The 23,464-nt window shown below is 45.4% G+C and overlaps 1 protein-coding gene across 2 annotated transcripts; it reads right to left on the reverse strand.

Moving 5' to 3' along the window:
• Positions 1-5,378: 5,378 nt before the first annotated feature.
• On the reverse strand, positions 5,379-21,085 carry MTHFSD (methenyltetrahydrofolate synthetase domain containing). Of its 2 annotated transcripts, none has more exons than XM_017821026.1 (8): positions 21,035-21,085; positions 20,780-20,886; positions 19,823-19,936; positions 18,776-18,889; positions 16,885-16,975; positions 15,924-16,036; positions 15,591-15,716; positions 5,379-7,598 (listed from the first exon to the last, which is right to left on the reverse strand). In XM_017821026.1, exons 1-8 carry the CDS (start codon positions 21,048-21,050, stop codon positions 7,086-7,088), a joined length of 1,194 nt encoding a protein of 397 aa, XP_017676515.1. In that variant the 5' UTR covers positions 21,051-21,085; the 3' UTR covers positions 5,379-7,085. The 2 variants fall into 2 exon arrangements, with proteins under 2 accessions (XP_017676515.1, XP_017676516.1); XM_017821027.1 differs by lacking the exon at positions 19,823-19,936 and adding an exon at positions 19,979-20,092 and having other exon boundaries at positions 7,013-7,598.
• Between the last annotated feature and the right edge of the window lie 2,379 nt (positions 21,086-23,464).

Here is a 23,464-nt window from a genome sequence, read left to right on the forward strand (position 1 = left end):
AGAGAAGCTGTGGCTGTCCCATCCCTGGAATTGTTCAAGGCCAGGTTGGACAGGGCTTGGAGCAACCTGGTCTAGTGGAAAGTGTTGGAATGAGATGAGCTTTAAGATCCCTTCCAACCCAACCCATTCCATGATTCTATAATCATGGGTTGCTCTGATCCGTCAAACTTCTAATAAATATTTCAACTTCAATCTTAAAGTGAGCTAAATTTTTGCAAGGGAGACGCAGGTCCTTTGGGAAATTTCACTGAGGTGAATCACTGTGTCAAAACCATGGAGTTCCTTTTCTCAGACACTTCTCACAGGTCCTCTGAGGGATCCCAAGAGGCCTGCAGGCCACTGGCACGAGCATCAGAGAGCAAACGACAATTCCAGAGGTCGAACAACCTCAGTTTAATCACGGAAAGAGGTGTGGGGACACTGGCAGTGCCACTTGACCGGTAGTTCTTATGCTGGTGTGAACATGAGCCTGAGCACAGATGTTTCTTTATTTAAAGCAACAGGAGTTAAAAACCCCAGAATGGCACAGAAAGTGTAGTTCTGTGGCTCAGCTCAGCTTCAGGCTAATTACTGAAAAAATAAGCAAACACACCTGGGAAAGCAAGATGACATGGCCTGGAAAGTTTTGCAGGGACTTAAGAGTACCAAGAGTTCACTTGGAGCAGAACTTGCTGCAGCAATTGTGTTCCTCTGTGGTGGTAAAGAAAAGCCACTGCAGACCAGCAACCACCTCCTTCAGAGATAGAAACACCGCACTCTGGAGCTTAAGCAGTGCAGGTGCCTGGAAACACTCTGAAAACACGATATCCCTCTGGAAAAATATAAGTATTACTCTTGTCTGAACAATTATGCACTCAAAAATACTAAGGAGTGGCAGCAGTGGATACCGTAATGCTTAGAAACGTAGCAGCTTTTGCCTCAGTTCATGAATGTTTCACTTCTTTCCCTGCCCTTTTTTTGATCCCATCTAACAGTCCTGTATGTTTGCTTTATTCCTCAAAGAGAGAAAATCACCCTAGTTTAGCTCCACATGTTCCTGAGTGGGATGGGTGGACCACAACACCCCTGTGGGACTTGTGAGACCTCTGGAGGTGGCATGTTTTGGGAAAAGTATCTCCATTTCTGTTTTGTGTCTTGTCTCACAGAGCAAGAGCTGTGGCTTGTGCCTGACCTGGAGAGAGGCCTTGTTGGGTGTTAGGTGCTGGGTTCCTTGACTGGAAAGCTCTGGAGCAGGAGGACCTGCAGGATTAAAAGCTCCCCAGAGGCTCTGGCTGGTGTGTGGAGGCAGAGAGACCACGATGCCAAAGGTCTCCACTGGGACATCCAAGTCCAAACAACTACCACACTATGGGGTTTGGTTGGGTTTTTTTGTTTTCTCTGTTTGTTGATTTTTTTTTGTTTGTTTGTTTTTTGTTTTTTTTTTTTTTTTTTTTTTTTTTTTTTTTTTTTTGAGAGCTCCTGATTTCTGGCCTGTTTTCTTGTTGTTTTCTAAAGTGGTGGGAATTACCAGTCACATCCAGTCTATCAGGAGCCATCTCCGCCGTCCTTGCTTTCCCATCTGTAAAACGTGGATGTTACTGGGGCCACAGCAAAGATTGACTAGATAGATCCATATCCTGAACTCATTTCTCCCAGGGACTTCAGTGGGATGCCCAGCCCAGAACAATGGCAGGATACACGACCCTAAACATTTCTGCAGTGCTTTGAAAGATGAAAAGCAGTGACTTTTCTACCTATGTCAGTGGAGGGGCAGGGAAACGCTTCATGATGTTTATAGCAGACATCACGGACATTACACATGGAAACATGGGAAATGGGGCACTTTTCTTGCAGGGAGATAATCTTTAATAGATGGCAACTAGGAAATAAAAGCATTTGGTACACAACAGCCTGCCCCTGACTGCGGGGTGTTTGCCCGAGGAACTTGGCCACAGCCACAGATGTTTCCTCCAGAGCCAGAAGTGCTGCAAGGGGCTGTTCCTCCTGAGGAACCGGAATGAGAGAAATCCCTGCACATGCTTTTCCTCCCTCTCCTCGCTCCTGTGGAGAAAAACACAGCCCCAGTGCTAGATTTTTCAATGGAGACATTCCCCTAAAAACCATTTGCTTCTCCCTTTGGAGCAGTAGAAGATGATGAAATAAAAAAACACATTAAAAAGAGGCATGACTTGAAGACAGTGTTTAACCATCCCTTTTCTGACATATTTTAATGGTGTCCTCAGATAATGGGATAAAGCCTCTGTCCTTACAGCCCTGGAAGGGATCAGGGACTAATGTGGAGATGCTGGAGGGGCTGATGGGGACCTGGATGAGACTCAGGAAAGGCTCTATTCCCTTCCCACCCTGATGGTGAAATTATTTTTCCCTGTTTTCCTCCATGGCCACAAACAGTCTCTGACTCTTGTCACTCAGAGAAGACTACACAGTAACACAGCTTGTTTACTCGCTGTTGTCTTCGTGGATTGAAGCTGTGTGGCCTTGTCCCTCTTCCAGGAAATGCATGGACAGAGCTGTGTGAAGGAAAACCCTCCTGCCTGTACATTTTGCAGTGCTGAGTGGCAACGAGCCACCTCGCTTTTATTGTTAGCAGATCACAGTGTTGCCTCACTGCTCTGTGCCACACACCACGCTGTGACTAACATCATCCAACAAAAGAAAATCCCCTCCAAAGTGACCATGTCCTCCAGCCTGGTGGAGCTGGTAGAGGCTCTGTTCATCCCATACTGTTTTACTTCCTCATCCTCTCCGAGAAGAAGGGCAGAATAGCCCTGGGAAGGTCACGTTGTGATGTGACACCTCGGGTGGTTGCTGCTCCAGGAGAGCCAAGCTGAGCTCACTCACACCAGGACCAGCCCCTGGAACTGCTCAGCATCTTCCCCCACTGAACCCTCCAAACGAGGAGCTGCAGCAGCAGCAGCATCCCAACTTGTTTGTGCCATGAAAGGAGCTGGAAAGAATGTGCTGAACCACATGACAGGCGAGGACATCAGAGAATAGAGAGCTCGTTTTTAATTGCTTCTGAACAAAGTTGGCTCAGGAAAGTATTTCCCATTGTACTGCTGAACTTTTCTTCTCATCACACAGCAGTGAGACGCAGGCTGTGCTGCTGCTGAACCAAGGCTGTGTTAGGGATCACTTCACTCCCTATTAGAAGCAGACTAGACATCTATCACCAGCATTTCAGGCTTTTCTGCAGCATCCAGGCATTTTTTGCCACTGTTGATGTTTTTATCACGAGTCTTAAGTGGCAAAACTGGGCCAGTATCCACCTGAATGAGGCACGTTTTATATCTATGTAGGCACAGCCAAGGTCAACCTACAGCAGGGCCACAGCTACAGCAGGCACAGAATGAAGAATTATGACTTAATATTCTCATCTTTAAAGCCTGTTAATTCAGACAGTCAATTCCTCAGGGCACGGACTTTATGGTTTGATTGTTGGTATCTTGCACAGTCTTGGCCCAGGCCAAAGTAAAACATAAGCAGGCTTCAGTTCCTCGAGTTTTATTATGAGATCAGAGTCCAAGGATTCAATAAATTCTATTGCATTTCAGAGTTTTGTGGACTTAAACATGAGTCCCTTCTGACTTTTCCCTAACTGATGCCTTCGTGAGCATGCAGAGAGCCTGGAACAATAGATCTAAGAGATGCAGAGTGCCCCATTCACTTTTTCTACAGGATCTGCTGTTTCCTCAAGGAGGAACTTGGGTCAGCCCACAAGAAGAAATCCACATCACACAGCTGAAGACACCAGAAGGCTGTGTAGGCCTGTGCCTTGGGCATTCTTGTGTTATTTAATTAAATAGCAATTTGGTGTCCTGCACTGAAATGTCTTTTAGCTGAAGATGAGCAACTGCCCAAATAGCAGGAAGAGCCCCATCCTTGCCCCTGCTTCCCTGGCTCTCCCAGGCAGAAACTGCACTGACTTCAGAGTGGGACTTAATGACTTTAGGATGGCAAAGCCTGAAAGATCTTGACATTTACTAATAACCTGAATTAAAAGTAAAAGGATCAAAGAATAATTATTCCACTCCATTCAAAATGCTAATGATAGAGTGTGAGCTTAACTTTATAGGAATCATTTTTCCTCTATGAGCCTAAATAGAGTTCATAGAATCCTAAAGGTTGGAAAAGCCCTCCCAGCCCCTTGAGTCCAACCTGTGCCCGATCCCCACCTTGTCACCCAGCCCAGAGCACCGAGTGCCACGTCCAGTTGTTCCCTGGACACCTCCAGGGATGGGGACTCCACCCCGCCCCAGGCAGCCACTTCCAATGCCTGACCACCCTTTCCATGAAGAAATTCTTCCTGATGTCTAACCTGTTGCATACCTGTCTAGTTAATATCTCCTCCATAGTGTGGTTTGGGGTTCAACTGCTAACTGGGAAAGTAACAGGGTATTAGGTAAGTCCTTTGAGATATGGCCTCAAAATACAGGACAGAAAAAAGTGACAGGCTGGAAAAGAACCAGATCTGTTCCTCTGGATACAGATCCAGCACTGATCACCTGTGGGGCTCAGCCAGAACCACAACTGCAAACAGAAAAACATCCAGACATGTTTGTCCAAAACCTGCCCCTGACTGCACCCAATGCTGACAAGGAAAGCAAGCAAACCTAACACATTTACAAAGCACATAAACATATTTGCTCTGAACCTACAGATGTTAAGAAGAGAAATAAGGGAGAGGATGTAATTCCCACAAATTTGACCAGAACAGGCTGGTTCCATCTGTAACACAACAGGGGAAGTTTGAGATGCTGGAAGTTTTCATTGGCAGAGTAACTGGCTTTTAACTGCTAAGGTCACCTGGACATCTTCACCAAAGCAAGAAGCCTCACAGAGTGAAAAGGCACATCCAATGATCACATTACTTAATTTGCCATCATTTGGAAGGGGCAGGTAGTGATGCATAATTAGTTTTTTTGCTTTTCCTTCCTCTGTTTTTGAAGCTCATGATGGGGTGGGTGTGTTTTAGCAGTAACACAACCCCTGACTCTCCCCCTTGACGTGCACAGGCACTGAAATGAGACACAGAGGGCTCTGCAGTGCTGATGTTTCAATTCAGACTGTGACACTGGAAATCATTTTGAGCTGGAGAAAGAGCATTTCAGAGCATTGAACAACTTATTTTTTTCCGGAAACCTTTCTTTTGTTGTCCTTAAAAAAGGCTCATAGAATGGTTTGGGTTGGAAGGGACCTTAAAGATCATCCACTTCCAACCCCCTGCCATGGGCAGAGACACCTCCCACTATCCCAGGTTGCTCCAAGCCCCGTCCAACCTGGCCTTTGACACTTCCAGGGATGGGGTAGCCACAGCTTCTCTGGACAACCTGTGCCAGGGCCTCACCACCCTCACAGGGAACAATTTCTCCCTAATATCTAATCTGAACCTCCTCTCTGCTAGTTTGAAGCCATTCCCCCTTGTCCTGTCACTCTAGGCCCTTGTAAATAGTCCCCGTCCCTCTGGAGCAGGAGTTATCTTCCATTTGGAAGGCCATAATCAGGTCACCTTTTCCAGGCTGAACTATCCCAATTCTCTCAGCCTTTCCTCACAGCAGAGATGCTCCATCTCTCTGATCATCTTGGTGCCTCCTCTGGACTTGCTCCAACAGCTCCATGTCCTTACTGTGCTGGAACCCCAGAGCTGGAGGCAGTACTGCAGCTCCAATGCTTTCCTTGAGCCCCTCCCTACAGAGGCACATGATAACGATGAGAACTTTTTATTTGATTCTGTATGAAATGTCTGACCCTTGAGGCATAATAATGTGCTTAAAATACACTTAACAGTGCTCTCTGGCTAAAAAAAAAAAAATGTTTCCAACTCATACTTTAAAAAAAATATCCATTTGGATGCTTACTTTGACTATGTGCCCAGCATCACTGGCAAAAGTGCTTCTGTTTAGAGAGGATGGTTCGGCCAAAATTCAACTTGTTTTTCAGGAATAGGAAACCAAAGGAAAAAAAAATCGTAATAAAAACCACACCAAATAAATCATCATTTTCTCTTACACTGGAAGGCAATGTCCATGTGTTTGCAAATTTTACTGTCCAGGATAGTGCCTGGGAGCACTTGGACCAGGAGGAGTTGCCAGTAACCCTTGTCACTGATGTTGTGGGGGCAGGAAGACCACGTTGGTGGTGACCAAGGCACAGAGAAACAGGCTTTGCTTTATCTCCAGCAATTTTCCAAACAATTCCACACCAGACTAGGCACCAACAACTTTTGACCACGATCTGTCTGCTTTTCATTCTCACTACAGTAATTAATATTAATGTAATCTCACAGAGGCAAGGGAATCACATCACATTATAAGAGAGAGAATCAGGAAAAGCAGCTTTTTTTATAATTATCTGATCCATCAAAAAGAGTTTTGAGGAAAAGCAGAGAAAACTGGTCTTTGCTTTGCTCTGTCACACTGAAATAAGAAATAGAAGGTTTACCAAGGGCTGAGTTAACAAAAAGCTGAGGAAAGAGCTACAACCTCTCCTACCTGATGTTCAACAGCTCCTACCAGAACTCCATGGCTAAGCCAGTGTTTCCACAGCCATTCTTCAAAAGCATAAAAAGGACAATCTCTCTCCCCCTGGCAATTTTTATAAAAAATAAACTTAAAACTCCCACAAGGCAAACCCCATTTTTTAATATATAGAATTGTAACCCTCAGGACAGATTTCCTGCCGCTGGCTTTTAAAGTATAAATTTCCAGGTCCAATCTTTAGATGACTGTAGATGAATGTAACCACCTTGCTGCATGTGGCTTTGTACAGAGCTACCACAGGGCAGGTTTGTCATCCAGGCCTAACAAATGCACACACCACAGAGCAAATCAGCCCATGAAAAATAAAGACAGAAAATGTGGATACTTTGTGAGGAGCCATTTGGAGAAGTGGCTCCTGTGTCACCTGCCTGGACAAACCCCCTTTGCATGTACAAACGCAGGAGTGAGGCCTCATTTGTTCACAAAGCTGGCTTTGCACTGTGTTGTCTGGCCTGCAGAGGCCAGAGGCCAACCTTGAAAACTTAGGTTGGCTTCTCACAAAACAATGAAAGCATGCCTTTTTTTTCCCCCCTCCTCTATTAATTCTCATTTCTGACTATTGATTTCTCCTTGTCCTTTGTTCCTCTGACTCTTGGCCAGCTCCACTCGCAGAGTGTTCCCCCCGAGGCTCAGGCCTTTCAAGGAGGTTACAGCTCTCTCTGCAGTTACTTGATCCTTGTAATCAAGAAAAGCCCTGTGCTGTGCTCCCTGCCAATTCAATCTGAAAGGAGTCACATGGAATTCCCTCAGAGCACACTTCAGCTCGCTCACTCTCAGGCTGGGAGGTATGTTCCCCACATACACAGTAGTAATGGTGCCAGATCCCTCTAATCTGGGACTTAAAGGATCACTTTCAACATGGTGTTGTCCCATTTGAGCTGAGCCTGTAGCAGCCTGTGGTTGTGTATTTTCAGCCATCTCCTTGTTCAGTGCTGCTGCTCTGGTGGTGTTTGCCAAGTGTGGATGTTCATCTCGGAGAGTAACATCCTTGCCCATCTGCTTCTCCCTGGATCGAAGAGTCTTTAGGATGGGGATTTTTCCCAGCATGTCATAGCTGACCTAAAAAGGAGGAAGACACATAATTATAGGATTTCTCGCCTTCCAGAAAAAGATGATGACCATCAGGACCCATCTGTGCCATAAAAAGAGAGGAACCTTATTATACAGCTACAATGCAGAGTGCCAGAGCATTCCAAATGCTCCTAATTGTTGGCCTGATTGTGGAGTTGCTCCTAAATGCACACTGCAGGACAAAAATAAACATTAGTTTCTCTTTAAGCAAGCAGCACAATGTACATCCAGCAGGCAAATCAGACCCAAACTGAGAACTATTCCAATTTGACATTTATTTATCAGAGCTTTCAGATTTGCATTCTCCTTGTTATCCCTCTGTATTTGCTTTGACTGAGGGCCTGTGCTCCTGCTCTGGCAGGATCCTCCAGGCTCACAGTCCATCAGACACTTCCATTCCACAGACCTCCTTGTGCTCTTTCCCCCCAAACAGGATATCCCGTGGGCTGGGTCACACAATGGTGGAAGCCTGCAGCGGGAGCGTGCCTTGGAGAGGGGCTCCCATGGATGTGGGCCCAGCTGGAGGCACGTTCTCTGGATGTGGCAAATCCCCACAGCCTCCCCCTTGTCATCCGACCCCACACACCCCCCGCAGCTCCTCAGCAGATCCCACATCACCCCGCTGGGCTGGAGCATGGAACGGAAGCGCCCGGACACTGCACTTCCAACTGTGAACCCTCCAGCCCCTCCAGCCAGCCAGCCCCAGCTCACAGGCAGCTTTTCTGGAAGGGCTCTTCCCCTCAACAGCTAAACCCCATCCATCTGAGGCATGAGATGCCCCAGGCTGTTCTCAGAGACTGGCAGGAAATGCAGTGGTTCCCCAGCTAATGTGGTCGAGCTCTTGGCTTGCAGAGTGCAGCTGGAAGGAGGAATAATTCCTACTTGGCAGCTGGACAAGTAGAACATCCATCAACACAAGATCCAATTCTGAAATTCAGGGAGCAAAACAGAGCCTGGGGAGGTGATGCCTGAGCTAGCAGAGACCCAAGCTAGTAGCCTGCAATGTGTGAGCAAGCAGGATACTGCACTCAAGCTGATGAGCCACCTCTCAGCAGGCTGGACTGGACCAGAACCAGCATATCCTGGCTAGTGCAGATCTCCCAGCTCAGATCACACTCATCCCAGAGCCCCTGAATTCCTGGTTCTACAGTTACAGTCACAGTAAGTTTGGATCTGCACAACATCAAGTCTAAAATGCACAGCTCTCTGGGGAGAGCAGCCCAGTCCTGAAGTGACTCGAGGAAAACCCAAGACAGGGTGGGGGCAACATCAGGATTAGGTAACAGGAAACTCAGTCAACAGAAGTATCCTTAATGTTCCCAGGGCTCCTCTTCTGAGGAGCAAACAAGCAGGTTTCATTTCAGGCTGAAACTAAATAAAAGCATAACTTACAAAAAGCCTGTCCTAGTTCTGTTGATATAATATCAAACAGCAGATTAGGACTAACCAGTGTGGGCAGAGCCACCTCCCTTCTGTCACACTGCAGACCTGGGGTCAAGGTGTTTGGGATCAAGCAAGTTTTGTGACTGAAACAACAAATCTGGCCTGACCTGGCAGGCAGTGGAGGCAAGGGCTTCCTCTGGGGCTCGGGGAGCCTCCACACTCTGAAAGGTACCTGCCTTTCTCAGAGTTTGCAGAGTTATTGCTCTGTGGATTCTTGGACTGACATGTTTTTCTCTGACTGCTGTGTTTGAAAGCAAACTCCCCTTCCCCAGTGACACAACATCAAACCAAGGGCTGAAGCCATCTTACTTTGCTTTTACTGGCCACCAATTAGGAACACTTGCTGTCCTCTGTCAAATCTCTATGTGAAATGTAAGCTCTATGCTAATTAAACCAAACAGGAAAAACATTTTTCTATTCTCATGCAACTCCTGGGCCCAAAGCACGACCTCTCACAGAGTGTACCGAGTTCCTTTCATCCTGAAATTAAACTCAGTTGCCAAGGCAGGGACTGAGTGTTTGGTTAGAAAGGTCAATGGGCAAACCCTCAGCACTTTGTAGATTAAGGCAATCAGAGATGGGCACTGAGGGGATGATCTCTGGAATTCCCAGTCTTTCAAGGAGTGGATTTAGATAATCCAGGGGCCAGCACACTCTCTAAGAGACTTCAACATGGCATCTCCTCTCACTAAAGGGACAAGAAGTTTTTGGTATCAGACTGGAGCTCTTGGAGCTACTGTTCAGGCTCCTAGCAAACTCAGGAAGATGCAGTTACAACAGCAGAAATGTTTTAGGAGGAATTTCTTCACAAAAAGGGTGATTAGACACTGGAAGTGGCTGCCCAGTGAGGTGGTGTAGCCCCCATCCCTGGAGGTGTCCAAGGAATGACTGGATGTGGCACTCAGTGCTCTGGGCTGAGTGACAAGGTGGGGATCAGGCACAGGTTGGACTCAGTGATCTCAGAGGTCTTTTCCAACCTCAGTGATTCTGTGATTTTTGTAAGGGCTGTGAACTGTTCTCTTTAAAAGCTGAAGTTCTGATCAAACACAATCATGAAGTGATTTCTTTCATTCCCTTCAGTTCAGCCCTGTGCAAACATAACACTAAGTAGCCTTTACAGTGCCAAAGCAACAAAGGCAGCTGATTTGGCACTTGGATTTTTTTGTATTAGGAAACATTCAGTAAAAAAACTACATTAGACAAGTTTTGATATTGTCAATTGACATCTTCCTGCCACAAGAGACACAGAGGATTTACCTTACGGGCTGTTGTCCCTGGGGTCTAGGAGAATATTTCAGCTGGGTCAAACCTTCTAAATCCTTCCCCATTTTCCCCTACTCTTATGCCAGTTTGGGAATTCAGTTTCAATTCAGCGAAGAAATTCACTGCTTTTTTTGGGGTGAGGGGGGTGAGAACCAAAAGGGCAAAGGGGGCAGTGGGTGGCAGAGGAGAGGAAAAAGCTTGCTCTGCTCTGTTGCAAAAGAGCAAACAAAAGAACTCTGTGGTAGTACAATGTGTTGCTAATTATGATCATGCAAAAAGTTCCTTTTGTCCTGTGAGCTGTGGAGGATTGCAATGATTTATTTCCATGTGGAGAGAGGCCAAAGATATTCCTCCTCTCTTTCAAACAAGCTGCACGTTTCTTGGTCCTGTGCCTGCTGGTCAGTCCTCTCTATCCTTGTCTATCCCTATCCTTGCTTACTGCTTTAGGCTAAGCCAGGATGGAAGGGATAAGGGTTCCACCTCAAGTCTGGCTGATCCCGCTATACGGACCTGGGCAATCCCTGCAGTTAAAACTTCTTCCCTTGCTCCTCTCATCCCTATAAAGTCAAGGCCAAACCATTTATTGATGTTTGTAAACTTTGTATTGAGTGTTGGGATCTAGCTCGATGATTGGCTTTGGCAGCAAAACCAGCTGAAGAAGTTTCCTATTATCCCTTGACCACCAATTCCCAGGCCAGTTCCACACTTCAGCCCTCTGGGGTTGGCCAACAGAAGTGCCTGTGGGCTGTAAACTCACTAACTGAAGTGATTCTGGTTAAAAATAACTCCACCAAAGGCAATTAATCATTTAACACCACTGCCTATTCCCTGCCATAGCTGGGAGAGCCTTGGAGAAAGAGGACAGCAGGGTGCATGAATTCTTCTGGCACATGATTACTGGGCTATGGGAAAGGAGCTGAGGAGGAAAATGTGGCCCCTTTGTGACAGAATCCCGAGGAAAAGAGTCTTGGATGCTGAGTGCCAACACAAATCTCCCAGCACTTAACCCAGAGCCTCCACTCTTATGACACCTGGTCTGATCCCAAAACAACAGAGTGGCAGCTGAACTGCTGCAACATCCCTCCTGGAGCATCAGGGCTCCCTTCACCCTCTGCTCTCCCAGAACAGTGAATGGAGCCACTTTCAATATTTTGCTGGGGAAAATGAAGGATGTGTTTGTCCTCTGTCAGAGTGAGTAATGCTGACCCCTGATACAGCACAGGCCAAGCCAAACACCACTTTAATTTCCCTGGCAGGAGCAGAGGTGCAGTCCTGGTGCACTGCAGATGAGGGAAGGACAACTCTGGACCGGAGACTGTGCTGGGCCTGGTATTTAATTCTGCTCCTCACAGCTCCCCACGTGCACATACCACTGCTACAGGAACATGTGGCTCTCTTGAGACCCACCCTGGAATCCTGTGCACAGTTCTGGGGTCCCCAACATAAGAAGGACATAGAACTGTTGGAGCAAGTCCAGAGGAGGCCACAAAGTTGACAAGGGGACTGCAGTGCCTCCTGCATGAACACAGGCTGAGAAAGTTGGGGCTGTTCAGCCTGGAGAAGAGAAGGTTGTGTGGAGACCTCATGGTCCTCTCCAGTATCTGAAGGGGCTACAGGGAAGCTGGAGAGGGACTCTTCATCAGGAACTCTGGTGACAGGACAAGGAGCTTCACACTGAAAGAAGGGAAATTTAGTTTAGATATACTAAAGAAATTGTTCCTTGTGGGGGTGGTGAGGCCCTGGCACAGGTTGCCCAGAGAAGCTGTGGTTGCCTCATCCCTGAAGCGTCCAAGGCCAGGTTGGACAGGGCTTGGAGCAACCTGGGCTAGTGGAAGGTGTCCCTGCCCATGGCAGGGGGTGGGAATGAGATGAGCTTGAAGGTCCCTTCCAACCCAAACCATTCCATTATTCTAAGATGGAGACTGATGCTGCTGCCCTGGAAGGCTGTGAACAAGACTAAAAAGTCTCTACAGCAGATCCACCTGCCCTTCCAGGCTGGTAAGCAGAAGGTGTTTGAAAGATTCATTTTCGCCCACCCTCAGGGGTCTCTGACCCAAGAATGTTCATAAAGACCTCAAGAACAGCCCCCACTTCTCACGCTGTGTCCTTAACCAGCTGCTTGTTTCAAGGAGCACTGAGCTCACAGGGATTTAAAGCACAGACAATGCCAGGACAGCCAGGACAGGCCAGCACAGTTGAACATTTTATCATTCATTTGCACGAAATGTCCAAATATGTGCACACAATCCCAGGGCATATTTCTGGGAGCTGGCAGCCCGTGAAGTCTGTTAATGTCCCTCAGGAGAGACTTATGCAACCCACATTTGGAATCCATCAGAGAAAACTGGATTCCATAGACTCTGCAGCAAGGGTCAGATCTGCAAAGGTGTTGAGATGTTTAACCACGTGTGGAAGTGTGCCCTGCTCACACTATCCCTCCAAAACACACAGCAAAACAAAACCCTGGCTAAACTAACAGCAATTTTCCTCTGATGGCAACACTATGTCCCTGCTAAAGGTTTGCCAGCTTGGATGTGTGAACTTTTTGAGCGTTACTTTCCAAATGTTCTATCACAGATCCAACTCAGAAGCTGTTTGTTGTCAGATAGTTTCCATCTCTGCCACAGCACTGGACCCAGGGATTCCCCCCAGTTCATTTCACTTCAGGAAAAAATCTTTTCCTACTACTATAAAATTCTCAGCAAAAGAATGATTTAAAAACCAGAAGGAAATGCTTGCTAGAATATAGTGATTTTTCCACCAAGTACTCTCATTTCCCTCTTCATGACCCCAAATATTTTAATTGGTCTGTATAGTTGCAATTTAAAATAAGCACAGCACAAATAACTTGGTAATTGTGACAAAATATAATACACAGTGTCCCAGATAAAGATCACAGCTACCCATAGAAAATATTAAATGAGAAAGTAAGTCATTTCATGAATTTAGAGTTCCCAGAAACAATGGGTTAGATTTTCAAGACAGACGAAGCCAAATAATTCTCCACTGGATCCAAATAAAGTTTTCCAGCGTGCTCAGCTCTCAGCAGCTCTTGCTGCCCTCCAATAACTCATATTGATTTCTCAAAACTCAGAGGCAGAAAACTTACCCATAGAAACCTCCTAGTACTTGGATTTACAAGTGTTTCCAGAGTGTTTAGCACTGATATTGATAATGATTACTTGCTATTAATGATATTGTGGGTCTTATACTTTACAGAAAGTCTTTAAATAGCACATAAAAAACCATAAACACTCCAGCACTTCCTTAAGCACAGAAATGCAGCCTGGAGACATGGCTTTGTTTGCTGGGTAGGCACCTCCTCACCCCTCTGGAGCTGAAAACACTGTGTATGTGTTACTGGCTCTTTATCCTGCTGGCTTCAGGGCAGCACATCCTTCACAACAACACTTAGCTCTAATCCCATGTTTGCAAACACCTGTAATTTAAGCTCTTAATCATTGTCTTGGCCTGATCCAGCCATGTTCCCCAAGGATAAACCTTTTTACAGTGTATTTTACACATCACACATCTCAACAATAAAGTTAAGCTACTTTCTGTTGACAAAGCACCCTATTTAGAAGTGGGTTCTTTATTTACTCACTACCTCTTGGTTCATTTAGTTTTGCTCTGAGGAACAGGAATGCACCAGCAAAGCTGGGATTTGAAGGAGAAAAGGATGGAGAGAAAAGGACGTAGAAGTAGACAGGACAAGCCAAAGGACAAACATTTAAATAACCCATATCAAATCCTGCCTTTTTAACACCCTGCTGGTTAACCAGACCTCCCACCTCCATAACACTCCCTGCAAGAGATGAACACAGAGTTACCACCACAAGCACAAACAAAATAAATGTCACTTATCTCCCTGTGAAAGAATAATGGCCATTTCTTTCATCTTCATATAGACACTACACCTTTTTCTTCTCCCAAAACTGTCTGGTATTCTCCAATATTCCTATCTAAGCAACAGAACACTCCAAAGAACAGCCAAAACCAGCTTTAGGTGTTAAATCAACATTCAAGTATTCACATAAAGCATCAATAGTGCTCCATTCTCAGTGAACCTGGAGAAAATTCAGTTCCAGCTAAGGGGAATCAGACAGAAAAAAAAAAAGGAAAAAGCGTCAGCAAGGCCACTTACTGAGAAGTCTGACACTAAGACAGACAAACTGTGATCAGAAGTATGTTGGCAAGATGGATGGAGCACAAGGGGTAGGCCTTCAACACAATTACATTCAATAATATCCTAAAAAAAATTACAATTCAAAAATAATTCAATGGAAAAAATGCACTAGTACAGACAGAGCTGTTATTTATTTATTTATAACCTCAAATTCATAACCACAGGCAGGGTAAAATGCTCTCCCACCATGGGAATAAAAATAGTGCTGGCTAGAATTGTTTGTTGTAGATACATTACCTAAAGAAATTTAACTCTTTTTGCTGTTTGGCAACTGTTTAACAAACAACTCTTGACTTCCCTACAAGTATTCCCTTAGTAATTCCTCGGCAGTTTCTGCAAGACACAGGCACAATATTTCTCATTTCAGTATTCCTACTGTTACTCAATCATGCAGGATTGTGTCTGCTCCCTAACTGGATGTTTTCAGAAATGAAAATCCAATAACAAAGGAAAAGTTTTCCCAGCATGAACTTCCAGTAAAACAATTCACTAAATGCTTTTCTGAAACTATTTGTGAAGCTGAGGAAGTTTCTGACAATCTGGGCGGGACGGAGAAAGGGCAAACCCATAATACAATTAATGATCAATAAATAAAGATTCCAGGTTTGAAACAGTATAAAGTCACTGTTCCTCTACCTGAAAATGAGCTCCAGAAACAAATTTATCCTTGGAAAGTTAATCCACTACATAAACAGGAACGTACCACCACCAGGTCATGTTTTGCTTTCATAACCAGAGCAGCACATACTCTACCCACGAGTTCCAACCCCCCTGCCACGGGCAGGGACACCTTCCACTAGACCAGGTGGCTCAGAGTGCCATCCAAACTGGCCTTGAACACTTCCAGGGATGGAACAGCACTTTTTTGGGGAATCCATGTGGTACAGCAACCTCAGCTGCAGTGATACATTCTCCTCCTCACCATTCCCACTTAAAACCCGCTGAAAATGGATGCTGCTGTTTTGTTTCACCTGAAAAACAGATCTGTTCCTTTTCCAAGTATTTCTAACACAACAAATGTGTTTATATTCAAAAATGTGGGGTTTACCACCAGGATGTTGGTACCACTGTTAGCAGAGGGAACTTGCCTTATGCCATATTATTCCTTGAGGTTTGGGTCTCTTGCAATTAGTCTTGATAATTCTTGTTGGGGTGAGGATATAATCCACAGTTAAATCATGATCATCAAGAAGCTCTTCTTCTATGTCAACCACCTACAAGGAACAAGAGATTTGATAAGTGGTTAAAAACAAATTCACTAAAATTGTGCACCATTCCTGATGTCTTGCAACATATGAAAATACATCAGACAGTGGAAATAAAGATGCCAAACCAACATCATTCCATGTCTGTTCTTCAGACAGACCAGTCAGCATCACACAGTTCTGGTTCATTATTTGAGAGGGGATATTTTAACTTACCTGACAATCATGCACAATGGTTACTACAGGTGTATCCTCCTGCACTGCACCCATTGACACCATCATTGCGTATTCCATGTCTGCATAACCTTCCCCTTTTCCAATTCTCCAGCCTAAAATACATAGAACTAAACAGTGAAAAAAAAAACCCAAAAACCAGCAGAATGGAAAGTTGGTTAACTGTTAAAATCATGTAATTAAACTAAGCAGTCTGCAACAGATAAACCAAGCACAGAGTTGTAACTCAGGAAAAGTTCAGGTCAGCATCTTTCACAGAATGCAACTTTCCTTGAAATCAGCACTGAAATGAAATAAAACATCAGTTTCAATGAACTCCTAAAGGATTCCAGGATACCCCCATTCAGAATAAATCAAACCTAGTCCACTTAACACAGAAGGTTATTTACCCATTGTACTCAGAACCTTCTATTCATGCCCAACATAGGTTAAGATGGGGTAAGAGGAGTCTGGGTCACACACATAAAAACATGTTTTTAGGCAATGGGTAAAGTCAGTGGAAAAATTTTCACCAGCAGCAGGTCTTCAAAACAGTAGAAAATGCAAAATCTGATCCCCAAAGAGGTACTGACTCAGCAGGTCTAATGTGTGTGCTGTCACACACCCTGTGTGAGTGAAGCAGATCCTCTGAACAGGGAGCCTGCTTTGATTCTTTCAAAACAAAAATAATTGCTTGCCTTAATAGTTCTCTTGAAAGCCAAAGCACAGGCCCACATGCCCTAAACCACACTACTGCCTGCCCACTAAGTGCTGGAGGCACTGCTCCTTCCTGGTTGGATTGGGATCAGGGATTTGTCACACAGAACAGACAGAACTCAAGACCACAACTCAGTTCCAGGGATATATTCATCTCTGCCAAAAGGAACACGTGGTGTATCCTACTGACACTGGGAATTGTGACTTAGGACCCTCCTCCTGAAAAGCTGACAAGGCTTTTCCTTACCTTTTTCGGAGACAGCCACGGATCCCACAACAACCAAGTCCACTCGTGCTCTCCCATCCAGCCCCACGGGCACACTGTAGTCTTTTACACCCTGCAAGGAAAACATTTTAGGTTCACTCAGTGCAGAGTCTTCCAGCCACTGAGGCAGAAATCCAGGAGATTTTGATAAATCCAACTAACTCCCTCTTTCAAAGTGTCTCTTCCATGTATAGCCAAGCTGTACATGTCTGGAATGTTATCCTCTAGGGAATCCTAGAATAGATTCCCTACTACAGTAACAAGAATTTTGGCACACTACAAGGAAAGCTGAGGGAGGTGGGCACTTTTTTTAAGCAAGGTTACTTATTTAGGATCAAAACCTCATATTTTGAAACCCTTTATTGGAAATCTATTCCTAAAAATGAGGGCAACAGACACTTCCTACCTTAGCACTACTAACTTAGAATCATAATTATGTAAACTCATACCAGAGTACTACAAATTCCTGAATTAAGTCTCACATACAAATCACAAAGTTAATTTAGACACAGGCAGCTACAGCATAAAGAAGTCTTAAGTCACACAAACTGATACAATGATTTTTTTTTTCTTTCCCTCTCTCCCCACTCATCTCAACCCACCTCTCTTCAATCTTCTCTCTAAAAAACACATCCTAACAAAATTGGGTCCAGAGCTGCAGAAATCAAGAATTATCTTTACTTGGGCTTTCAAATATCACAGGTTTATAACTTTTAAAGTGATTCATTCACTCAGTACATGTGTACAGGTTAAATCCCCCTCACATCAATGTAAGTTCGTGCTAAGTCAATCCTCACAATAAAAAGACAAACATCTTCTGTGCAGAGCACAAAACCAAAAAGTTCAGTAATTTGTGGCTGACCATCAGTATTAATGTTCATTATCCACTTCACAGCAGTGTGGTAAGGACTGTTTGCACAGTGCTTTGTAAATATAAACTGCCAACAGCATTTATTCATTAGTGGGCCTGGGTGGGGGAAAAACCAGACACATGGTGGTAAAATCACAGATCACAGAAACAGGCAAGAGAAAGGTCTCTTTCAAAAGTGCTCTTCAACCCTGAAAAGCTTAATTAGTTAATGACCTCAATAGAACTTGCAACAAAGAAAGTCACTACTAATTACCACCCATTTACAACCTCAGTTGTATACGGGATTACTGTAGAATTTTAGTGCCTTGAGCAGGAGATAAAGAAGGAAATAAATCTATAAACTGGCCTGTTCTTTTTGTACAGGTTAGCTTTTCATAGCAGCTGAAGAGGGATATAAAATAACAGAGGTTTCTCTGCCAAAAGCCTTCAGCTGTACAGTTTGAGATTGTAACACGAGAGGGCAGCAACAGACCACACTGCAGGACCGAAACCTTACCGTGTTTTTGTGCCTCCACTGAGGCAGATGCCAGAATTAATGTTTCTTCAGACCTAGTATTCTAAAAGAACTTATCTTTCCTACTTAATAACACCTAATATTCTATCAAGATTATGCAAAAACTGTAAACACTAAACAGGTTTCAGTAGCTCAATATTATAAAATACAGAGGCATGATTTATTAGAAATAAATTATTTCTTAGGAGCATGATTTGTTAGAAAGATCTATCTCAGCTATAAAAGTTGCTCATAATGTTCCAAAAAGTACTGAGAAAAAATCAATACCACTCTGCTAACAAAACATAACAAGAAGATTAAATTTCCCCATTATTTAAAAATTATTAATGGCAGTTAATAATTTCTGGGTCTGTACACAGACCCAGAAATAACATCGTGGCAGAATTATATTTGAAGTAGCATCTGTTTTTTTCAAATTCCAAGTGGTCTGTCATAACACCACAGTCATCCATGAGTTAATTCAGGACTCCCTCATCTTTCATTCCTACCTGAGACGTGGCACATATTCTCAGGACTTCCTTAGTTGCACCTGGAGGTGGAACAATCCTATTGAACAGCCCAGTCCTCAGGCGTGGTGTGGGAACCAACAAAGTCTTCCTTGCCTGTGGAATAGAAGTTGCCACATTAAAAGGCTTGTTTTACACTAAAGAAATAATTTTACTGTCACACAGTAAAAATTATGTGGCCAATCATCTAATTTGCTAGAGAGTAATTAGTGTTGTTTATTGTATAGTGCTTGCAGATTCATCCCCTCCATTACAGGAAAATTCCAGACAAGGGTTTATTTAAGAAATAAAAAGTAAGACATACCTTTAACCTTTAAAGATATTTAAGGACACCCCTTTAAAGATATTCCCCCTTTAAAGGTGTATCTTTACATATTTTTTAAGGTGTATCTTATAATGTCTTTATGATGAGGAATGGCTTCCCACTGCCAGAGGGCAGAGTTAGATGGGATACTGGGAACAAATTCTTCCCTGTGAGGATGGGGAGGCCCTGCCACAGGTTGCCCAGAAAAGCTGTGGCTGCCCCATCCCTGAAGTGTCCAAGGCCAGGTTGGACAGGGCTTGGAGCAGCCTGGAATCATGAAAGGTGTCCCTGCCCATGGCAGAGGGTGGCACTGGATGAGCTAGAAGGTCTCTTTCAAACCAAATCATCCTGAAATTATGTGAATACTTATTGATCCAAAGTGCATGTCCACAAATAAGCGACATAGATCAGCTCCTAAACATGCACAGGTCTGAGATAAGTTTGTCACACATTCGCCTTGTGATAATTTGAGGCAAGGCTTCCTCAAATTGTGTTTTGGGGAGTAAGAACACAGCGATGGTGAAACAGCTACTGCTCTGCAGAAACACATTAATTTCCCCAAACCTTACCTGCACCTTGGCCATTTGCCAGGAGGGCAGAGATATTCTTTCTCACATGAACAACCTGCCTGAGAAACGGCAGGTATTGATGGTAGGATGCTGCCAAGCTCTGCACTCCCCTCCTCAGGGGTGCAGAGGTGCCACTACCTGCAGAGCTGCCATTACCTGCAGAGCTGCCAGCCGAACCCCTTCCAAAGGTTTGTCGGGATCCACCTTAACCTCCCGCGCTCTGCTGAACACATCCAGCTCTTGGATAGAGGAGCAGGCCTGGAGAGAGCCCTGGGGCAGGAAAGGAAGGAAGAAGAGAACACCTTCACTTACTTCCAGCGTGAGGAAGCGAGCGTTCCTCTGGGGGGCATCGGGGTTTATCTTTACAGTCCTGGCAGCTCTGAACTCCTGCAAAGCCAGAAGCCTCGTGGCAGCGTGGGAGGCACCCTGTTTGCAGAGGATATCAGTGCATCACCGAGGAGCTCACAGCACAGATGCCAATTTGCAACCTGTCATCCTCTGGAGGGGCTGATTTCCCCAGATTTTAAATATGGGGACCATACTGTTCATTTTGGGATGGTTCTATGGGAAACTCTCACACAAGCTGAGTGCTTGGCTATCTCACAAAAAAAAAAGGGGATCCAAGTACAGCCCCTTTGCCTAAATTCCCCCTCATTCACACCTAAAGAAAGACAGACATCAATATCACAGTTATTCTTTCATCAAAGAAAGGCAGAGATCAATTTTCCTTTTCAGTGACTGAATATAAATAGATTCCTTCAAACGCACGCCATAAAAACTTTTTTAAAATGAAGAATTCCTGGACAAGGCTCTCCCTTGACAGTGATTACACTGAAAACTCAGAAGATTCGCTACTTAACTGAGGAGCTCCAGTTTAGCAGAGCACACGCTCCTCCTGTAATTTAAGCTGATATCCCCTGATTTAGGGCGCGATGAAGCCTCTTCCTCCACCCACTTCAGCACCCATTTTATCTTAAACAGGAAAACCATATCCCGCAGAACTGAGGCAGAACGTATCCCGCAGAACTGAGGCTGCCTCTGTATCCCTGGGAGTGTCCCAGGCCGGGCTGGACGGGGCTCGGAGCACCAGGAGACGAGGGGGGTGGGCGGTACCTTGAAGTTGGGGATGCGGCGGTGGACGGGCCGCGGGAACTCGGCCAGGCCGGTGCTCTCCAGGTGATCCCAAACCTTCTCCCGGATGTCCCACTTGGAGGAGGCACCTGTGGGGGGAGGGAGGCGGAGGTGAAGGGGGGGCCTTCCGTCACCCCTTAGTAGTGACGTCACCCTCACCCAGCAGTGACATCACCGCCCTCCAGCGGTGACGTCAAGGCCGCCCGGTCCCGCCCACCCCCGCGCGCCCCCGCTCACCCGCGCGCCCCTCCATGGCGGGCGCCGAGGGGGCGGGGTCTCCTCCCTGGCCACGCCCCCTTCCTCCTACAGCGGCGCGGAGGGGCCAAAACGCCTCGGCAGCGAAATAGGGAGGGTTGAGGGTCTCTGAGGGCCCGATTTCTTTCTCGAATTAAACATTAAAAAGGCTGTGCTGCAGCATAAACGGGCCGCACAACTTATACGAATCCCGCGGGCTTTCCGCACACCACTTTTTGTAAAATACCCCCCCCCAATTAACTATTTTCCCATTTAAAATCGGCTGCTAGTGGATGAAGCGATATCCAGCCCCTACGTGGGTTTCTCAGCCTGCCGGCTTTCAGACAGTGCACTTCTTGTTTGCGTTTAATAGGATAATAAATGATTTATTTGCACAATTTATTGTTTGTAGAATTAGTGTATCCCACAATTACCCCCAAGAAGAGGGAGGACGTGGAGAATCCCAACATTCCTGAGCGGAGCGGGATGGAGGGGTCATGGGAACAATGGAACGGAGGTTTATTTTAAAGTGTATCGGGGAATGATGGAGATAAATGGCTCTAGAATTTAGTTTCTGATCTGCTTGGCTCGGGTGCTGCTGCTCCACATCCCCCTCAGAGCCGACGGCTGCTCTGCCAACCCAAAAACCAGAACAAACTGTGATGCTCCTCTCTGAGCAGCTGCAGATGGAAACCCCTTTTCTCTCAAAGATTGTTGAATGATTCTACAAAGTGGTCCAGGAGCTTTTCCCCTCCAACCATGTTTTCTGAAGTGGAATTAATATAATTTTGGTGAGCCTGAGGCTTCGCCTTTTCACTGGGGTCCCTCGTAAGTGCTCAGAGTGCTGGATCTGCATCGGGGTGCGTTTGGGAAGAGCCTTTCCACTACCTCGGAACGCGGCTGGAGCCGGTGGGAATCCATCCAGGCATAACAGACCACCCATGTGGAGCTGGGCCTGAATGTTTGAAGCTCATTCCTCCACTTCCTACTCACGGAAAACTCCCCGTGACTCTGATATCTCTGCGGGGAGTTCGGGATCAGGCCCTTGGTGAGCAATTTACAGCCTCCCTGTAACTCAGGAGTGATTTGTGCTCCTGGGCTGGAAGTGCCAGTGCTGTCTGTCTGTCCACTGCCACAAAATCACCAGGCTGCAGCCCCTGGGACTTGTGTCCACTCCACACTCTTCCTCCTCTCCTTTGAGGAGGGAAAGTGAGGGTGGTAGCAACAGTGCTATTAACTAATACATTAACAATCAAGAGGGGCTGAGATTCTTCCAGACCACCTACAGCTCCCTCCAAACACGCTCAGTAAAGCTGTTCCTTACATGGATTTGCTTCCAAATACAAGGGCCTGAGTTGGCTTTCTAGAAATCAAGTACTCTGCCTCAAGCAAATGAGGAGTTTGCTGATAGGGGGCATCTTTCCTGATGGTTTAATTCTCTGGCTTCCACAGGTCTGAAATTTGCTCCAAATCAATTTTGCGGGGTCTCTTCTGTCACACACACTGCAGCCTTTAGCTGTAGCTCCAGCGGCCTCATGCAGCTCCTACAGATGCCACTGGAAAACTTCTTATTCCATTGGGAAGAAGATAGGGCTACCAGCATCCTTATGAATTAAATTAGTCTGTTGGAGATGCCTGAATCACTTCTAATATCCATTTTACCAACAGTGAAAGAGGTTGAAGAGGAGTCCTGGATTTTGGCACAAAAGACAAAATGCAGCTCTTGTTTGAAACACCCGCAAGTTGGGAAAACACCTAGAAAAAGGGAGGGACAGATAATCCAAACCCAGTGAATAATGCAGAAAGAACCTCCCTTTGCTGCAGGAATCATTTCTTTGAAGTGCAGGCTGAACACACAAGGGCAGCCACACAAAGCAGCCAAAATGCACCCAAAGAATCAAACCAGTGCTAACGCTCTACTGGGGTTTCAGGATTGAAAGGTAAAAATAGGCTTCAAATTTGAAAGGCAAGAGCTTTTAATGAGGTTTTCATCATACAGCACATTAGCTGGGTGCTAGAAACTGATCTTTTGGACCACTGTGAGATGGATTTCCATGCATGAATAAACAGTGTATGACTAAATTTTTGTGCTTATGAAATAACCCAGCAAAGGAGGCACATTAGGGCAGGAGGGGCTGGACTGATTGAACACATTTGAGCCCAACAATGTCTTCTGCTGGGAAATAGGTGTGGGATTTGGGTCAGCCCTTGTAGCCATCAGTGCTGGAGACCAGTCCTGGGCTAGTCACAGATGCAAAATTTGGAGAAATCCATGTGCATCGATGGGTCTTTGCTGGACTGGTGCCACTGTTTGCATTGGCAAGAGACAGCTAGACAGCTTTATTGTCTGTCTTTCTCTTTCTCTTTCTCTTTTTCTCTCTTTCTTTCTTTCTTTCTTTCTTTCTTTCTTTCTTTCTTTCTTTCTTTCTTTCT

Source organism: Lepidothrix coronata, unplaced genomic scaffold (assembly GCF_001604755.1).
Source record: "Lepidothrix coronata isolate B3197 unplaced genomic scaffold, Lepidothrix_coronata-1.0 Scaffold87, whole genome shotgun sequence".
Lineage (NCBI taxonomy): Eukaryota > Metazoa > Chordata > Aves > Passeriformes > Pipridae > Lepidothrix > Lepidothrix coronata.